Source organism: Numenius arquata, chromosome 19, assembly GCF_964106895.1.
Source record: "Numenius arquata chromosome 19, bNumArq3.hap1.1, whole genome shotgun sequence".
Lineage (NCBI taxonomy): Eukaryota > Metazoa > Chordata > Aves > Charadriiformes > Scolopacidae > Numenius > Numenius arquata.
In genome coordinates this window covers 1,412,593-1,429,193 of record NC_133594.1, presented here as the reverse complement: position 1 = coordinate 1,429,193, position 16,601 = coordinate 1,412,593, and the positions used below count along the sequence as shown (strand labels likewise).

The window sequence follows — 16,601 nt, the reverse complement described above, 5'->3', positions numbered from 1 at the left end:
CCCTCAGCCCGGGGATCCTCCCCTCAGGGGCCGGGATCCTGTCCCCTCAGCCCCGGGATCCTCCCCTCAGGGGCCGGGATCCTCTCCCCTCAGCCCGGGGATCCTCTCCTCAGGGGCCGGGATCCTCTCCCCTCAGCCCCGGGATCCTCCCCTCAGGGGCCGGGATCCTCTCCCCTCAGCCCCGGGATCCTCTCCTCAGGGGCCGGGATCCTGTCCCCTCAGCCCCGGGATCCTCCCCTCAGGGGCCGGGATCCTCTCCCCTCAGCCCGGGGATCCTCTCCTCAGGGGCCGGGATCCTCTCCCCTCAGCCCCGGGATCCTCCCCTCAGGGGCCGGGATCCTCTCCCCTCAGCCCGGGGATCCTCGGGGGTGGTGTCCTCCCTCAGGGGCTGGGCATCTTCGCCTCAGCCCGGGGATCCCCTCTTCAGGGCCGGGATCCTCCCCTCAGGGGTCGAGGATCCTCCTCCCAGGGCCGGGGATCCTCTAGGGCCGGGGATCCTCTCCCCAGGGCCGTTCCCCAGCCGCAGGCCGCCCCTTCCCCTCAGCTCCGGCGGGCAGCTCCGCTCGGTGCTGCCCCCGCGGGACCCGCAGCCGCTCGGGGGGAGCTGGGGAACGGCCAGGGGGGAACCGGCCGCAGGGCGAGAGATGGGGGTTCCTGCGGGGACAGGAACCGTCCCAGCCCGGCCCCGGTACCCCAGGGACACCCCCGGGGACAGGGGGAGAGCCCTGCTCGGCCCGTCCTGGCATGGGGGGGCTCCGGGGACGTTCTGCTCTTGGGGGGTTTGGTTCCTCCAACCATCCCCACCGGAGCAGGATGAGTCTGCGCTTACTTATTTCCATGAGCTAATTGTGGCCAACATCTAAACGACAATAAAAATTGCGCAGCACCAAACAGTTAATCCTTATTTCACAAAACTCGGGGAAAGGGATTTGCAGGGATTTCCCTCCCCAGGAGGGAAGAGCCGAGCCCATCACGGCAGACGCCTCCAGAGCTGCTGAGTCTTCCCGATGGACGCGTCGGCTTCCTCAGCCAACGCCTGAGAGATGGAACAGGGAATCCCGGGCGCAAATCGGTGGATAAAGCGGCCGAGGAGGGCGGATGGAGAAGCTCCCTGTGTACAAAGGCACAAATCTCTGGGGCAGAAGAGGACAACTGTGTCCTGAAGAACATGAGCAACAAGGAAGGTGGGTTTAAACCTGTACCAGGAGCATCTCAACGAGACAAACGTTCGATCTGAAGATGAATCTCGGAAAACTTTCCTGAGTCTTTCATCCCTGCGGGGGAGCGGTCCCACAGAAGAGAGGAACACATTAAGGCTGGAAGAGAAATTAAACACAAAGCTGTTTGGAGCAGTCCCTCGTTAGGACGTGGTCCTACAAGATCTAGGGAGTCCCTAACTCTGCACTTCGGGCACAAACCCGACCTCTTTGGTCGCTTCAGCGAACCAGACAGGAGAACCCTGGCAAGAGGACAGGCCAAAATCATTGTGTTTCATGGCAAAGCCAATCAAGGAGCTTGAAACAAAATACCTACACGGTAAAAAGAATGTTTTGCTTTTTAAAGAATTTGTAAGGGGAAAAAACATAAATGAAATCTCTAATGAAGTAAATTGGGGAAGGGAAGGGCACATTGGTTTATTAGGGAGATCACTTAATTTTCAATGATTGTGGGTTTTGATGATCGTGGCCGTACCTCTGAAAGAGAGAAAACCAACAGGAGCCCGTGGTACCACTGTTGCCGAAGCCAGTGTCTGGTGCTCGGCACACCAGGCCTCCACCGGGCTGGGAAGAGCCCTGGTTCCCCACGGCACCGCTCCTCACGGGGGCTGGGGACACACACAGCAGAAATCAGGGGGGTTCTTATTCCCTGGATGGGGAGAAGGATTGTCCGGGCCAGGGGGGAAAGGGGAGCGGTGCTGGTGATGCCAATGGGTACTGGGGTTTGCCTGGGGGTGTGAGTGAGACCCCGGCATGGGCCACAGTGACCAAACTTGCCGTGCCCCACCCGGGGCAACCGGCCCCAGTGGCGGCAGGAGACCTGGGGGACGTTTCCCGGGGCAAAACGCCGCTGTGAGGTCCCCCACGGTGACGGGGCAGGTGTTGCAGGCAGGTGGGGGGAAGCTGCTCCCATTGTACCAAGTTCTAACAAAATTCAGATTTTCTATCCTAACCTTTCATAATGCAGGAAGATATGAATCCCCCAAATTTGGCTTTTCAGGACCCGTTTTATCTCAGGGAAGTGAGAAAGGTCATTTTCCTTAAAGCACACAAAGCTCTCAAGCCACCAGAGTGAAGGGAAGGGCTCAGCGCTTCTCAGTGTCCCTTCCCCTCCTTTCTCCCACAGGTGCAGGTCACCAGAGTGGGAAAAAACCCTGGCTCTGGAGCACAAACCCAGTTATGAAGAAGATGGATTTTAAATGTGTAGTCAGTGTAGGTTGTTACTATCTTTACCAAGCCCTTTGCCTCCTTTCTAAGAAGCCTGGTTTAGAAAAAAATGAATTCTTGGCAGGGTAGTGCCCTGTGTCTGAGCACGACATCGCTGCCACCAGAGCACGTGCCCGAAGGTGGCATGGGAAAGGTTGTGGATCCTGCCCCGAGAGAATTTCCCTTGGGCAAAGGTAATCATTTTTCCAAGTATTTCCAGCGCTGCCAAGTGGGGGAAAACCCACAGTGTGTGTGTGTGTGTGTGTGTGTGTGTGTGTGGTGACACAGGGGACAGCCCCGGGCACTGCGAGGCTGGCGGCTCCTGAGACTCTTGGGGTTCACACCTAAAGGAGGGCTCAACACACCTTTTAAACCTATTTAACTAAAATTGCTGCTGAAAGGGTGCTGCAGGCCCCTGCCACGCTCTCCTGCCTCCGGCGGCGTAAGGATTAGTGAAGTTTTGTCGTGGAATCGCTGTGAAACTCCAGTGGGAATGGACCCAACCCTCCGCCCAGCCCAGCGTCAGGCTGAGCTCTGGGTGTCCCCGAGGATGGAGAACCCACCACCCCACCGCACCCCGTGATTTTTTCCCCCTATACCTTATCAGAATTTATCGCAATCCATGTCCTTTGAGAGGTGGGGAAGGTGGAGGTCACAGAGCATGAGGAACCGCTCCTGCCCCTGCTTCAGGGAGCACCCCAGCGCTGTTCCCAGCCTGAAACACGGCCAACTCCAAGCCAAGGAGTTAAAGAAGGCAAGTGGCTGGGATTCCAGCCTTGTTTCTGCTTTATTCCCTGGTTGCTTCAGAAAAAGGCCCTAAGAAACAGCAGGAGAAAAAGCAAAGCCACAAACTCCCTGCTTTCTGCTTCCACCAGCTGCAGGGGCTGCACAAACCCTGCGCCGCCTGGGAGCAGGCTCGGGGCAAGCGGGGAGCCGAGGGGGGCCAGTGAAGGCTGGGCCGTGGCCAGCACTGCCCCGGAGACAGGCCACACCGTAAAGGGACAGAGAGACTCGAAACAGCTTTTGGGCAAAACCTCGTGGGTTTCGCAGGGAGCCACGATTTCTGGGGACACTGGGGTCAGTTTTGTATTAGGAATGAGGAGGGTCCAGCTCCTCCCTCCACACTGATGGTCACAGGTGGGATGTGCGTGAAATTGGTCTGCTGCCATGGTTTGATTGGATAAAAACTAATTTTTCTTGTCACCCCTTGCCCTGTTTCACTACAGCCAGTCGTCAACCTCCATGGCCTTCAGGCCACCAGGGCAACGTACCTGCATGTCATCAGAGAACGAAGGACAAAAGTAGGTCTTCTCAGGAACCACAAGTGCTCCGGTGAGCCCGAGCTCCTCCACCCGCACATCCTCCTCCGCTGAGCTGCCAGCCCACCCCTTCTCCAGAGATCCCGGCATCTCCCCTCTTCCCGTGAGCTCAATGCTTCTCCTTTCCCAGCATCCACCTTTGTGAAGTTTTACCTGCTTCACCAGTGGGTATTTTAACAGGAGCAGGTGGGAAATTGAAATCACAGAATGGTTTGGGTCGGAAGGGACCTTAAAGCCCATCCAGTGCCACCCCCTGCCCTGGGCAGGGACACCTCCCACCAGACCAGGTTGCTCCAAGTCCCGTCCAACCTGGCCTTGAACCCCTCCAGGGATGGGGCAGCCACAGCTTCTCTGGGCAACCTGGGCCAGGCTCTCACCACCCTCACAGCAAAGAATTTCTTCCTAATATCTGGATGCACAGCTCAGCATCTCGGGAAGAACTTGATCCCCTCTCCTTTTGGAAAAAGGGATTAAATTAACATTCATGATTTTTTTTCCCCAGGATGCTCTGCTAGGGCTGAGGCAAAGGGCAATCTCAGTGCTGCTGTTATAACACGGCTTTTGATAATACCCGGCTCAGCCAAAGCACCCTCGTTACCAGGGTCATCTCACTTTGCTTCTAAAGAGCCTTCTCCACAGCCTGCGAGACCACGCGTCACCCCTTGCTCCACGCCACCCAAAGGGAAAATCCAGCCTTTGCTGCAAAGAGAACAAGGTTCCCCCAGGATTTTTGGGGACCTTCGGTTCCGCCCACACCCCTGTGACAGCACCGAGCTTTCAGCGAGAACCGAGTCCCAAATACTGCGAAGAACGACGATTTCAAGGCTGAAGCACACAGGAACCGCTCCAGGGGTTAAACGTGCCGTAGCCGAGCTTAGAAGAGGTTCCTCACCATCCTCCTTGGAGGAGATCCCCAAGATGGCTTTTGCAAGGTTCCCAAGAGTTTTGCCAAAAAACCCCCCTCATTTTGAGCAAGCAAAGCTAAACTTTTTGCTCTTTCCTCACCCCGCTTTTCCATAGCTGTACTTACAGCCCTACCCCATCCCTACCACAACGGGCACGGACACCTCTTGCTGCGGGGTTTGCCACCCCCAGTGAGTTGCCTTTCCTTCAGGAAGCTCCTTTTCTCCACACGCAGCAGCTCTTCATCAGCAGGTTGTTATCACTCCTGCAGGGTGCAGTTACTCCCAGGAACACCCAGAACGTTCACCCCGAAACACAAGTTCTGTGGCTCGGCCAGGTTTTGGGACCCATTTCTCATCAAGCAGCAGCGCTGGATGTACAGAATGCCCACGCAAAGGGAAATGCCAACACTTGCACCGCTTTTTCTTTCAGAGAATGCACTAGAACCTGGAACACACGATGGAGAGGGACGATAGGACTTGCTTACTCCACTCCCCCAGTATCACCATTCAAGGAATTGGGAGACTCAAGAAACATGACACCGGGCCCTTGACAACTGAGAGGGCCACAGGATTTCACCCATAATTAAGGGATTTGCTCCTCTTCAGTGAGGAAGAGTACAAAATAAACTCGGCTCAAGAATGGGAATGTGTGCACTTGTGTCCTGGTCACCAGCAGAAAATCCAGCATCTCTTCTGCTTCAAGGCAGGAGAAAAAGCTGAGCAGCAATGAATCTGATCTGTTCTAAAACAGTAATGCCACCAAGACCAGAGGTTTCTCCTGGTAATAATGCACCAAGGTACACCCTGCCAGGCCCATGGAGACCTTCTCCTGCGGTCCCTGGGGACACTGACTGAATAGCCACACCTCGGTTTCATTTCAAACAGGCACTGGAAGCCCTTCCACCCCACACAGAGCCAAGAGCAGCCTGCAAAGCCCTGTTCAAGCCTCAGGATGCTTGTGTCCCAGCTGTGGAGGTTCAGGGGAAGCCAGACCCATTACTACAGCACTTGTCCTAATGAAGGGCAACACCCCCTGCTCCGAGCTGCACATCTGGCACCAGCAAGAGCTCACAGGAAGCTTTACACTGTTCGCTCTTTACTGGAGTGCTGGCTGGAGGCAACTCTGGTTCTCTAAGCTTAGCACTGCCACAAGCCAGTGACTGCAGGGCAGCAAATGGGAAATGAGCATCTTCCAGCTTTGAATGTTGTACAAGAATCATCACCTTGGCTGGTGCAGAGGAAAAACCCCACTAAAACCCAGCCAAAACCCGCTATTCATGCAGTGTGGGACAAGGACAAACTCTTTACAGACAACTTTTATTAAGTATTTAAGGTATTACAAAATACTTATGGAGCCTTCACATGGCAACTTCTTTTCTGCAGCCTTAGCTCTGTTGGAAGAAGCAAATAGAGCTCATCAGTAGAGAGTCTTTGAGTAAACAGTCCGATACAGCAAGTTTCAGAGATGGCTACTTACAGCTGGGCACTCAATTGCACCATTATTGATGTCATCAATGATATCATGTGGGTGCCTGCCATCGATGCTGCAGCCCACAGACTGGGCGGTCCCAAGGATCTCCTTGATTGTCCCTGCAGGGGGAAGACACACCTTGTCAGGGCTTTACCACAGGGAAAACACTGAGGAACACGCAGAGAACTCCCTTCCTCCCACCTCAGCTCTCCCTCCCTCCCTCTGGGGGCTGCAGCCACAGGGCTCACCAGGGGACAGCAAGCCAGGTCTCATGTCCTGGCTTGCTGCCTTGTCCTTCCAATATCTGAAGGGAGCCTACAGGAGAGCCGGAGAGGGACTCTCTGTCAGGAAGTGTAGTGACAGGACAAGGGGTAATGGTTTTAAATTGGATGAGGGGAGATTTAGATTAGATACCAGAAAGAAATTCTTTCCTGTGAGGGTGGTGAAGCACTGGAACAGGTTGCCCAGGGAAGTTGTGGCTGCCCCATCCCTGGAAGTGTTTAAGGCCAGGCTGGATGGGGCTTTGAGCAACCTGCTCTAGTGGAGGTGTCCCTGCCCATGGCAGGGGGGTTGGAACTCGATCTTTAGGGTCCCTTCCAACTCTAACCATGCTGTGATTCTATGTACTGGTTTCCAGGGAATGCACCAGAAAGTGCCACACAAACCTGTCACCGTCCTGTACCACCTTCCCCAGAAGGTGTGAGGCTGGCTGCTGGCCCTGTGGTGCCCTCATACCAAGGGGCACAAGGAGCTCCACCACCACCCCACAGCCACAGGGCCCTCAAAGGAAACGGAGCAGGGGAGGGAGGACTCTGCGACCCCCAAGAGCAGCACTTACCCGAGAGCTCTCGGGCCAGGGACCTGTGCCGCATCTGCCGCGCGATGTTCACTATCTCATCGAAGCTGACGCTGCCACTGTGCTTAACTGGGAAGGAAAACAGCACCCGTCAGTTCATGTCAACACAGGACATCTCCACCTCCCCGCACACCATTCCCAGTGCTCAGACCACACGGAAACCAGAGCCCTTACAGCTACAGCGCGGCTGCCATCACCACACCCGTTTGCAGACTCCGGCACAGTTACCCACAATGAGAATAACTCTCTTTCCTAAGTGGGCATTTTCTCCCCACTCACCTCCAGGCTGCACCGGTCACTGCGTGACACGACAGGGACAGTGGCGGGTGGCTGTCCTACCCCATTTTCCGGGGAACTGAGCCCCGCTGGCGCACACGCTGCAGCCTGGCCACTTCAGGAACTGCCCCCGCCCAAGGTACAGCCCCACGGAACCCATTTGCCGGTTTATGTCAAATAATGTAAAGGCAGGTACCTACTCCCCTCTTAACCCCAGAACACATTCAGAACTAAAGCCAGATGAAAACTTACTGTTTTTCTGCTTCTTCCTGTCACGAGGAGGCTCCTTCAGAGCTTTGATAATCAGAGCAGAGGCAGAAGGAACAACCTCTATCTAAATAAAGAGAGATTAATCTTTCCCCCCACCCTCTGAGCAGAATTCAGTGGCTGATGACTAGGATCTCAACCCGAGCACTCGGTGCCTGGAAAGCCACTCGCCAGAGCACTGTGGGCTTGGTTAGTTTTCACTGAATGGATTGGGTTGGAACAGACCTTTAAAGTTCATCCAGTGCCACCCCCTGCCCTGGGCAGGGACACCTCCCACCAGACCAGGTTGCTCCAAGCCCCCTCCAACCTGGCCTTGAACCCCTCCAGGGATGGGGCAGCCACAGCTTCTCTGGGCAACCTGGGCCAGGCTCTCACCACCCTCACAGCAAAGAATTTCTCCCCCAGATCTCATCTCAATCTCCCCTCTTTCAGTGTCAAACCCCTCCCCCTTGTCCTATGGCTCCCCTCCCTGATCACAAATCTCTCCCCAGCTTTCCTGGAGCCCCTTTAGGGACTGGAAGGGGCTCTAAGGTCTCCCCGGAGCCTTCTCTTCTCCAGGCTGAACCCCCCCAACTCTCTCAGCCTGTCCTCACAGCAGAGGGGCTCCAGCCCTCACATCATTTTTGGGGAAATCTTGTCAAAGCAGCAGATGAGGCAGCCACAGCTTCTCTGGGCAACCTGTACATTTCGGGTACGTGAGACTTTTTTATGACACAGAATTTTGTTCCCAGCCTTTCGGCACAGGCCTCCCCACAGCCAGAAGAGGACTGCTTCCTGGACTGGGGCTTCCTCTCAGCTCACCACTGGAATATACCAGCCACGGGATTGAGGACAGGCATAGTGGCGGGTGGCTGCAGGACTAGGTTTTGCAATTTCTGTGCTGCTTGACGTAGTTTTTATCCTGCTGAGATGTTCCGTAGAAGGAACAATTTATCTGCAACAGGATAAAGGATCAACCTCCGCCCCAGGCAGATCCCTTCCCATGGCTTGCGGGCTGGGATGCTTCAGCCTGGCAACCCCCGGAGCGCACACACAAACGCACACACAGGCACAGCCAGACTGGAGCCAGCGGCGCTCCGAAGGCTCACGCGGGTGTTTTAAGGTCTTTCCCAGAAGACCCCCACACAGGGACTGTGTGGAACTCATTTTATCCACCTCGGAAGGATGAAGGGCTGAGTGGACCCTGCCGGGACTTTGGCCGGTGGTTGGAGCAAGCGGAGCGCGATGGCGCCTGGCGCTGGCACCACGGGGCCGTCCCTGCTGGCGTTGGGTACCTGCGCTTGCCTGTTCTGGATGGTGAGTTTCACCGTGATGCGCAGCCCCTTCCAGTCGCCCGTCGCCTTGGCGATGTCATCGCCCACCTTCTTGGGGGACTAAGAGGGAAAACACACAGGATCGTCACACAGACCACGGCTGGCGGTCCCACCTCCCCACCCTGTCCCGCTGCAGCAGCGGAAGGGCCGACACCCCCAGTCGCGTCACTGTTTCCCCCCTTCACGCCCCGTCCCCGTGTCCCCCCCACTCCGGTCCCAGCCCTGTGTCTGTCTCCCATCCCAGTATCGCCTCTCCCCCACCCCCCTCCCACAGTCCCGGTCCCCTCCCGCTATCGGCCCCCGCCCACCCGCGGTCCCGGTCCGGTCCCAGTATCCGCCCTCCCTCCCCCCCACCCGCGGTGCCGGTATCATCCCCCCCCCCCCCCCCCGCGGTCCCGGTCCGGTCCCGGTATCATCCCCCCTCCCCCCCAACCCGCGGTCCCGGTCCGGTCCCGGTATCATCCCCATCCCCCCCCCCCCCCAACCCGCGGTCCCGGTCCCCTCCCGGTATCCCCTCTCACCCCCGATCCCGTCCCCGTGTCTCCCTCCTACATCCTGGCCCCGCTCCCGTCCCCACGTGTCGTCCCCTCCCCCCCCCCCCGCCCGGTGCCGCGGTACGTACCAGACCGAGAGGTCCGATCTTGGGGGCCAGAGCGGAGGTGGCGCCGACCTCCCCGCCGGTGCAGCGCAGGTACACTGCGGGCACAGCAACGCACGTCAGCCCCCCGCCGCCCGCACGGAGCGGCCTCTCCCCTCCCCGCCGCCGGGTCCGGGCCTAGGCCGCCCTCACGGAGCGGCCGCTTCCCCCCCACCTTCTCCAGCCCCCCCGCCCGGCACGTACCGACTTTGATCTCGTTGGGGTCGAACTTGGGCGGCATGGCGGCAGCGGCTGGGCCGGATGGCGGCGGATAGTGGCGGGCTACGGCCTCGCGGGGCGGCGGAAAGGAAGCCGGTGGCGCGTGGGCACCGGATATACCCGCCCAGATCTCGCGAGAGGTGTGGGCGGGGCAGGCGACGCTCCCGCCCTCGGGCCGCGGGGACGCTGCGCAGAACTCTATGGTCGGAGGGAGGCGCTCTGGCCGCTCCACTGGTCCGTCTCTGTGGTCTGGAGGTCACGTGACCCGTCCCCGCAGGAGGGGCGGGAGGGAGGTGTGGTATCATGGCGGCGGGGATCGGTGAGCGCGGCCGGGTCGGGCAAGAGGGGAGGGACCGGCCTCCCGGGGCCTCGGCAGCCTGTGCGGGGCTCTTCTCCCCTCAGCGCGGAGACGCGGGGCCGGGTGTCGCGGCCGATCGGCGGCGGCCTCTGCCCCTCCCGAGGGTCCGGAGGGGTGCGAGATCCCGCGGGCCGCGCCCGGGCTCCCCAGAGGGGTGAGGGACGGCGCAGGGCGCGGGGAAGGCGCTTCTGCCGCCTCCGCAGGGCCGGTCGGCCGGGGTTTGGGAGCAGGCGGTGCCCGAAGCTGCCGGTGTGTTTGTTGCGGGAGGAGACGCTGCCTTTGCTCATTGTCGCTGCTTTCCTCAGGTGTCGGGGCCGGTGCGGGCGGCGCTCGGGCCTTCGGGCACAGCACGGCTCCGTTGTGGCTGATAAGAGAGTAAAGAAGAGGAGGACCCAGAAAGATAGCCTTTGGAAGCTGTGTGAGGGGGCCATGCAGGGCATCCCTAAAGAGAAGAAGAAGAAGAAGAGAATAGTGACAATAAGGGAAAGGAAGGACTGAGAGGCAGAGCTGGAGAAGACGAGAGGAGATGTGTTTCGGGCATTGCCAGGGGAGGGCATTGCCAGGATCGAGCAGAGCCTGGTTGTTGCAGGGGGTGGTACAGCCGTCGTGACAGCTCCCAGCACACAGAGCCAAGGTGCTGCGGGAGAGTGAGTTACAAAGCTGCAGTTCGTCTTCTGGCCCCTTCCCAAGTTTTGTTCCGGTGCATGTTGGGCTGCAGGGCTTGCTGCTACCGCTGCCATCGCTCGATAACTTCCTCTCAATGAGCAGGACCTGCTGCCTGAGAGGTGTCTGGTGACACCTCTGTCCTGCAGGACTAGGACATCCCTCCAGGAGCCCCGCTCAGATCCAGACGCTGGCTCACAGCTGTATTGCTGTGCTCCTGAGCATGTTTTCCCAGGGAAAATAAAATCTCTTTTCCTTCCAGACCCCCAGCCTGTCTGTTACAGTGCCATGCGGTGTTTATGACGTCCAGAATGTTTTGAAAATTGGGGTTTGCTTTGGGTCCAGCCATGTTGCTCTCTCCCCTTGGTTACATTTGTTTGTAAAATCAGGGGGTTGCTTTTATTTTACTCTCAACATCCAAACAGCTGCAGACTGTAAAACACCCGGTGGCCGTTCCCCTGCTCTCTCTCGCCCTGTGTGTGCGTTGCTGCTGCTCAGGCCGAACGGGTGCCCGCAAAGACGAGCCACAGGCATCCTCAGGGATGAGGGTTTGGGATTTATGGATGCTCACTTCCTGCAGGGTGGGTGCCGTCCCAGGAACTTACACATAGTTCTTTCAATCACTTAGTAAGTAGAAATGACATCATATAAAATATGGTCTCACGCCAAAGGCCCTTCTCGTTATTGACTGCTGAGTCCTAATCTCACTTGAAATCGGTGATGTTCAGTGGAGCACCCAAAGCCGATGTCAGAGAGAGGCACAGCTTTGCTGGTGCAGATTTGACATGTCTTTTCACTAAGGCAGATTTCGACATTTAAAGGCTGTTCAATCCAAGTCTCTGATCTTTTGACCCCTGATAGGATCCTTCCCCCGTTCACCTGTCTGTCGTTCAGCCTTCATGTCTTTATGTATTTCCTTGGGTGAAATGTTAATGATTTTCCGTTATCCACACGACTAAGAAAAGGTATCTAGCTCTACTAGAGACGGGTAAGACACGACGAGGGGGTGCGTAAGTCCTCAGCAAAGAGTTGAACAAGTTCAGTAAAGTTAAGGGTACTTTGCTATAGGTGCCCGTGTCCTTCTGGTTTCTCATTTTTAAAATTCCTCCTTTTGCTTCTGTCCCTGATGATTGACTCTTGCTTATGGCTCTTGATTGCTTTCCTGCCTTTCCAAACATTTCGTGACAATGAACTGCCCTTCTTACCTAATCTTCTGAATTTGTGCTCTGTGTTCCCCTGCTGGGGGGGAGGTGATTCAGAGGGGCACTGAACTTGTTAAAAGTTAAAAGTTAAAACTAAGTTTCACGGCTCTTTCCCTGCCATCTCGGTCTTTTTGTTTGTTTCTAAGGCACAGAGTCAGTTTGTAGCCACCTTCTGCTGCGTCTTACAGCTTCTTCCAGCAGAGTGGTGGGAGCAATGCAGTGAGACAGGACATCCTTCCCTCCTTGTCTCTGGAGTGAAATGAAGGGAAGTTGCTTGGATGCATTTAGACTGAAGTTATAGTTTGCTTTTACGCTAAGGATTTATCTGCATAAAGCTCTCTTTAGTTTTTGGCAGGGATCTCCATGCATGAGGGACATCTCTGGCTGTACCCTGCGGGCACGTACTTTTCAGAAGCTTCAGATGAATTTGTAGACACAGAGCTGGCAGCTTTTTTATGTGCAACCCATGAGCTTCACCGAGCACTAGATCAATTGCATTGTCTAGTTGTGCCATTTACTGGTGAACCCACTGGTGAACTGGGGAAATGCTCAGTTTTTTTGGTATTGTTTTTGCAATTGCTTATTAAAATGATGTTTAAAAAAGTGTCATTGTAAAGTGAAACTTCCAGTGCAAGCTCCATAGCGTGTATCTCAATCTGGACTTTCGGCAGCTGTAGCTCCCCCCTGGGCTCACCCTCTGTGCCGTGCAGTGCTGGTCATGGCTCCTTAGGTTCCTCGTGCACCCTGAGGCTTCTTGCCCGGCCAGTTCAAGTCTCCCCCATTGGGCTCACTGCTCCTCCCGCCTTACCCCAGTCTTACCACCGAGCCAGGTTCAGTCCCACCTGCATCACCTCCCTTTGTGAGCCCTTGTTCACCAGCAGCCCCAACTCCGGCTCTTTGTCAGTTTTTGCCTCCTGCTCTCGTGCAGCATCAGACAAACCCCTTTTCCTCCTTGATTTTATTGCTCAACTGGTCCCTGTCTCTCTTTTCCCAGCACTCCAACTGGTGCCCATCTAATCACCAGCTGGTGTGCCCATTTCTTGTCCAGCCTCAGCTTTCTGCCCTTCCCACAAACTCCCTTTTTCTCCCCCTGCTGATTCCGAGTCCTCTTCCAGAGCTGGCTCTGGTTTCTGTTACCCCTTCACCCACCTCCAGTTTCGATTTCGGGAGGCATCTCACTGCCGCCCACGCTTTCTGGGTCAACTTCTCTTCCCTTTACACCTGGATCAGCTGGAGGCTTTGCATACAGCCCAGTTGAATTAAGAGAAAAACATTCTCTGCCTCTCAGTCCTGTAGTGACCTGGAACTAGTGTTTTGGGGAAGGTCTGGCTGTCCTGTAAGCCCAGGATGGAGTTTGGCCACCTCATCTGGGGGACACAGCCCGGGGGAAGCTCCTGAGTGCCTGGGAGGGCAGATAGCTCACCCCAGCACATGGCTGGGGCAGCAGCAACTGCCTCTAGTTTGTTGTCAGGATTTTTCCAAAGTTAGGTTCTTTTAGCTTTGCAGACAGTTATTAGGCTATTATAAAATTGATTTGGCTGTATTTCATTAAAAATCTGACTTTAAGCTATTAGGTGTTTAAGCAGAATCTTTTCATCTCACAGTGTGACTAAAACGGGGAAGCTCTTCCTGTGTGACAGCTTCTGCCTAGAAATCAAACGAATCAAGTGTTTTCTTAGCTTGAGACAGCCCCTGAAGCTGAGAAGCAAAGTTTAGCTTGGACATCCAGGTGCCGGTGCCTGTCTGGGGTCCCTGTGGGGTCCCGGGAAGCGGCAGGGACGGGCTGGGTGCCGGGCCAGGGCAGGCTCTGCTGTACTCAGTACTCATCAAGTCCCTTGCAAACAGCTACCTGCATTTTGAACTGCATTGGGGTCTTGTTTGTTCTCACCTGCCCTGGAAGGGGAAGGCGGCTGTGTCGCTCTCAGGATTAGGAGTTTTTCACATTTCTAGCCTGACTTTATTCTAGAACATTTTACAGTTGCTTATTATTGTGTCAGAATTTACTTTGAGTTTAAATAGTTTGGGGTTTTTTTTGTCCCCAGTGCTTGATGGCTTGATACAGTTACAGCTTTTTTAGTTCCTATCCTAGAGGGGACCCTGTGTTCTCTCCCGGTCACTCAATAGCCTTTCTCTGTACCTGTTCCAGCTTGACTTAATTCATCTTGCATGGGATTGACCAAGACAGCCAGCGTGTCTCAGAGACATTGCAGCTTGTGTTGACGCTTCCACCATGGAGGTGTGCTGGAATCAGCCTGTTTGATCAAGCCAGAGAAGGGCTTAAACAAAGACAATTGCTGAGGCAGTGATTTTTTTTTTTCTTTTTTCTCCCCCCGCCTCCTTAGAGCACAGTTCTGTAGTCCAGGCTCCCCAGCAAATGCGTACTCCAGGAGCCCTCTGCCTTTATTTATGCTGATCATTTGTGCCAGTGAGACGGAGCTATAGTCAAAACTAAAGATGCCACTCTTCTTCCGTAAGAAGAAACCCAGCGACGATGCTCGGAAGCGCCTTGAATACCAAATGTGCCTGGTAAGCAATGCTGAGGTCCCTTCCCTTCCCTTCCCTTCCCTTCCCTTCCCTTCCCTTCCCTTCCCTTCCCTTCCCTTCCCTTCCCTTCCCTTCCCTTCCCTTCCCTTCCCTTCCCTTCCCTTCCCTTCCCTTCCCTTCCCTTCCCTTCCCTTCCCTTCCCTTCCCTTCCCTTCCCTTCCCTTCCCTTCCCTTCCCTTCCCTTCCCTTCCCTTCCCTTCCCTTCCCTTCCCTTCCCTTCCCTTCCCTTCCCTTCCCTTCCCTTCCCTTCCCTTCCCTTCCCTTCCCTTCCCTTCCCTTCCCTTCCCTCCCCTTCCCTTCCCTCCCCTTCCCTCCCCTCCCCTTCCCTCCCCTTCCCTTCCCTCCCCTTCCCTTCCCCTAGTCCCAGTGCCAGATGAATCGGCAGTCCCCTGCGTGACCAGTAATCATGTGACTGGTCTCACCAAGACAGCAGGTCACCTTCCTGATGTACCTCAGAGAATTCCTGCTTTCCCCGTCTCCCTTTGCCCTCCCCTCCACAGGTCCCCTTCGTGCTGCTTCCATCACTCTCTGCTGCTGTGGTTCCACCCCACTGCCAGCCCTGCTTTCTCCTCCACACCCCCTCACTCTTACCGATCTCCCAGTTTGCTTTTCCTACCAAGGAACCTGTGACATCTCCTTTTCCCATCATAATTGGCTTTCCTTGTGCCCCTGTTTTGCCTCTCATGCTTATTTTATTTCTTCCTATCATTCAGAGGATTAACTTGTTAGATGCTGTTGTTTGTTTTCCTGGACGAGGACTCAGCCAGGATGCTCTGGGGTAGATCCTTAGCAGGCTGCTGTCCTGCCAGCACGGTCGGCAGAACTGCCTGCCGTACAGCAGCCGTGGATTTAAAGTTGGCTTTCTGAAAGCAATCTTCTTCTGAATTATTTCACCCATTCTGCTGTAGGAGCTGTGGACAAGTGCTGGCATAGGGGACCTGCTGTGCTCTTACCCCAGAGGCACCTGCATTGTAAAAGTGACAAAATGATGCCTGTTGGATGTCTGTAAGGTATTTTGGAAGGGAAGGCTTTATGTACCAATAATGAAACCAGTTTTACTGAATTTATTCAGTGGAAGGGTTTCTGTTCAGCTCCTGTGGGGCTGGGGAGGGAGAGCTTCATTTGGCCATTCTAGGGTTAGTTCTGTATTGTGTGTGCTTAGTTTAGGGTCAGGATATCCAGTTCTGAGACTGAACAGAAGCACTAACACAAGCAGATTTTATTGCCTCGTGCAGTGCCTTTGTTTAAGAAAATAACTCCAGAGATGCAATGCTGCTCCCGGTGAGGTTTGTCCAGTTTCATCGCTGTTACCAGCTGCATTGGGTGGAGTTGATTTGAACATGGAGAACTACTTTTGTACAGAAGCAGTGAGTCCCTGCTCCTTCTTCCGTAGCAGAGCTGGCTCTGCAGGTCCCATGGAAGCAAAAAGGCAAGAGTAGGTTATTTTGGTCTCCTACAGTTCAGAAGAAGGTCTGTCTCCTGCGTGAGACATGCCAGTGTCTCTTTACAACTAGGATGGCACTGCTCTTGTTCCTAGGAAGTGCCTCTCTTGAGAACCTGTCATTTCCCTTCCATATCCTTCCAGTTAAAATTGCAGGATTAGGATGTGCTTTGGTCCTTCTTGCAGAAATTCCATTTATTGCACCAAAAAGCTTTTTCTGCAGTTTGGTTTCCCGGCTGCTTTTGCTTGCTGCAGTTGTAGCAGCACACCCTTTGCTTCTAGCATCGTCACTGAATTACACGGCCGCGGCAGAGACCTGTAACTGCATTTTCTGAGGAGGGGCCAGTCGAGTAGTTTAGTCCACATGCAGCAAAAGGCCATGTATTTCTGCGTGGTCTGATTCTCTGGATGCGTCTCTTCTCTCTCCAGGCAAAAGAAGCTGGTGCTGATGACATTCTTGACATATCCAAATGTGAACTCTCAGAGGTACGTTCTCCACAACTCCCGGTATCAGCTCAGAGTCCGAGTTCTCTGGCTGCTGCTTATTACCAGCTGTCAGATTTAGTATCACGGTTATGAGCCTTGAGACAGAAATGGCCTTGTTACTCCTCTGCTTCTTCCTGTGTCTGCTGAGCTCTGCCTTTCAGGTGAGGGCTTCTTCCCCCCCCCCCCTTTTTTTTTTTTTGTGGGAAATTGCCCCTCATACC

At 55.2% G+C, this 16,601-nt stretch overlaps 2 protein-coding genes and 1 non-coding gene across 3 annotated transcripts in view; 1 reads left to right on the top strand and 2 right to left on the bottom strand.

The window, feature by feature from the left end:
* Positions 1-5,945: 5,945 nt before the first annotated feature.
* On the bottom strand, positions 5,946-9,813 carry RPL12 (ribosomal protein L12). The gene is made up of 7 exons (XM_074161174.1): positions 9,672-9,813; positions 9,453-9,526; positions 8,792-8,890; positions 7,503-7,584; positions 6,957-7,043; positions 6,125-6,237; positions 5,946-6,038 (listed from the first exon to the last, which is right to left on the bottom strand). Exons 1-7 carry the CDS (start codon positions 9,706-9,708, stop codon positions 6,033-6,035), a joined length of 498 nt encoding a protein of 165 aa, XP_074017275.1. The 5' UTR covers positions 9,709-9,813; the 3' UTR covers positions 5,946-6,032.
* LOC141473809 (small nucleolar RNA SNORA65) lies at positions 8,237-8,365 on the bottom strand. Its single transcript, XR_012463600.1, has one exon. It is a non-coding gene; the product is annotated as a small nucleolar RNA SNORA65 (small nucleolar RNA).
* A 157-nt stretch (positions 9,814-9,970) lies between the features above and the next one.
* The window catches only part of LRSAM1 (leucine rich repeat and sterile alpha motif containing 1), a 28,568-nt gene continuing 21,937 nt past the window's right edge, over positions 9,971-16,601 (top strand). Inside the window, exons 1-3 of the mRNA XM_074161070.1 lie at positions 9,971-10,005; positions 14,252-14,435; positions 16,324-16,380. Coding sequence (XP_074017171.1) covers positions 14,364-14,435; positions 16,324-16,380 — 129 coding nt within the window. The 5' untranslated portion in view covers positions 9,971-10,005; positions 14,252-14,363. The remainder of the gene's footprint in view (positions 10,006-14,251; positions 14,436-16,323; positions 16,381-16,601) is intronic.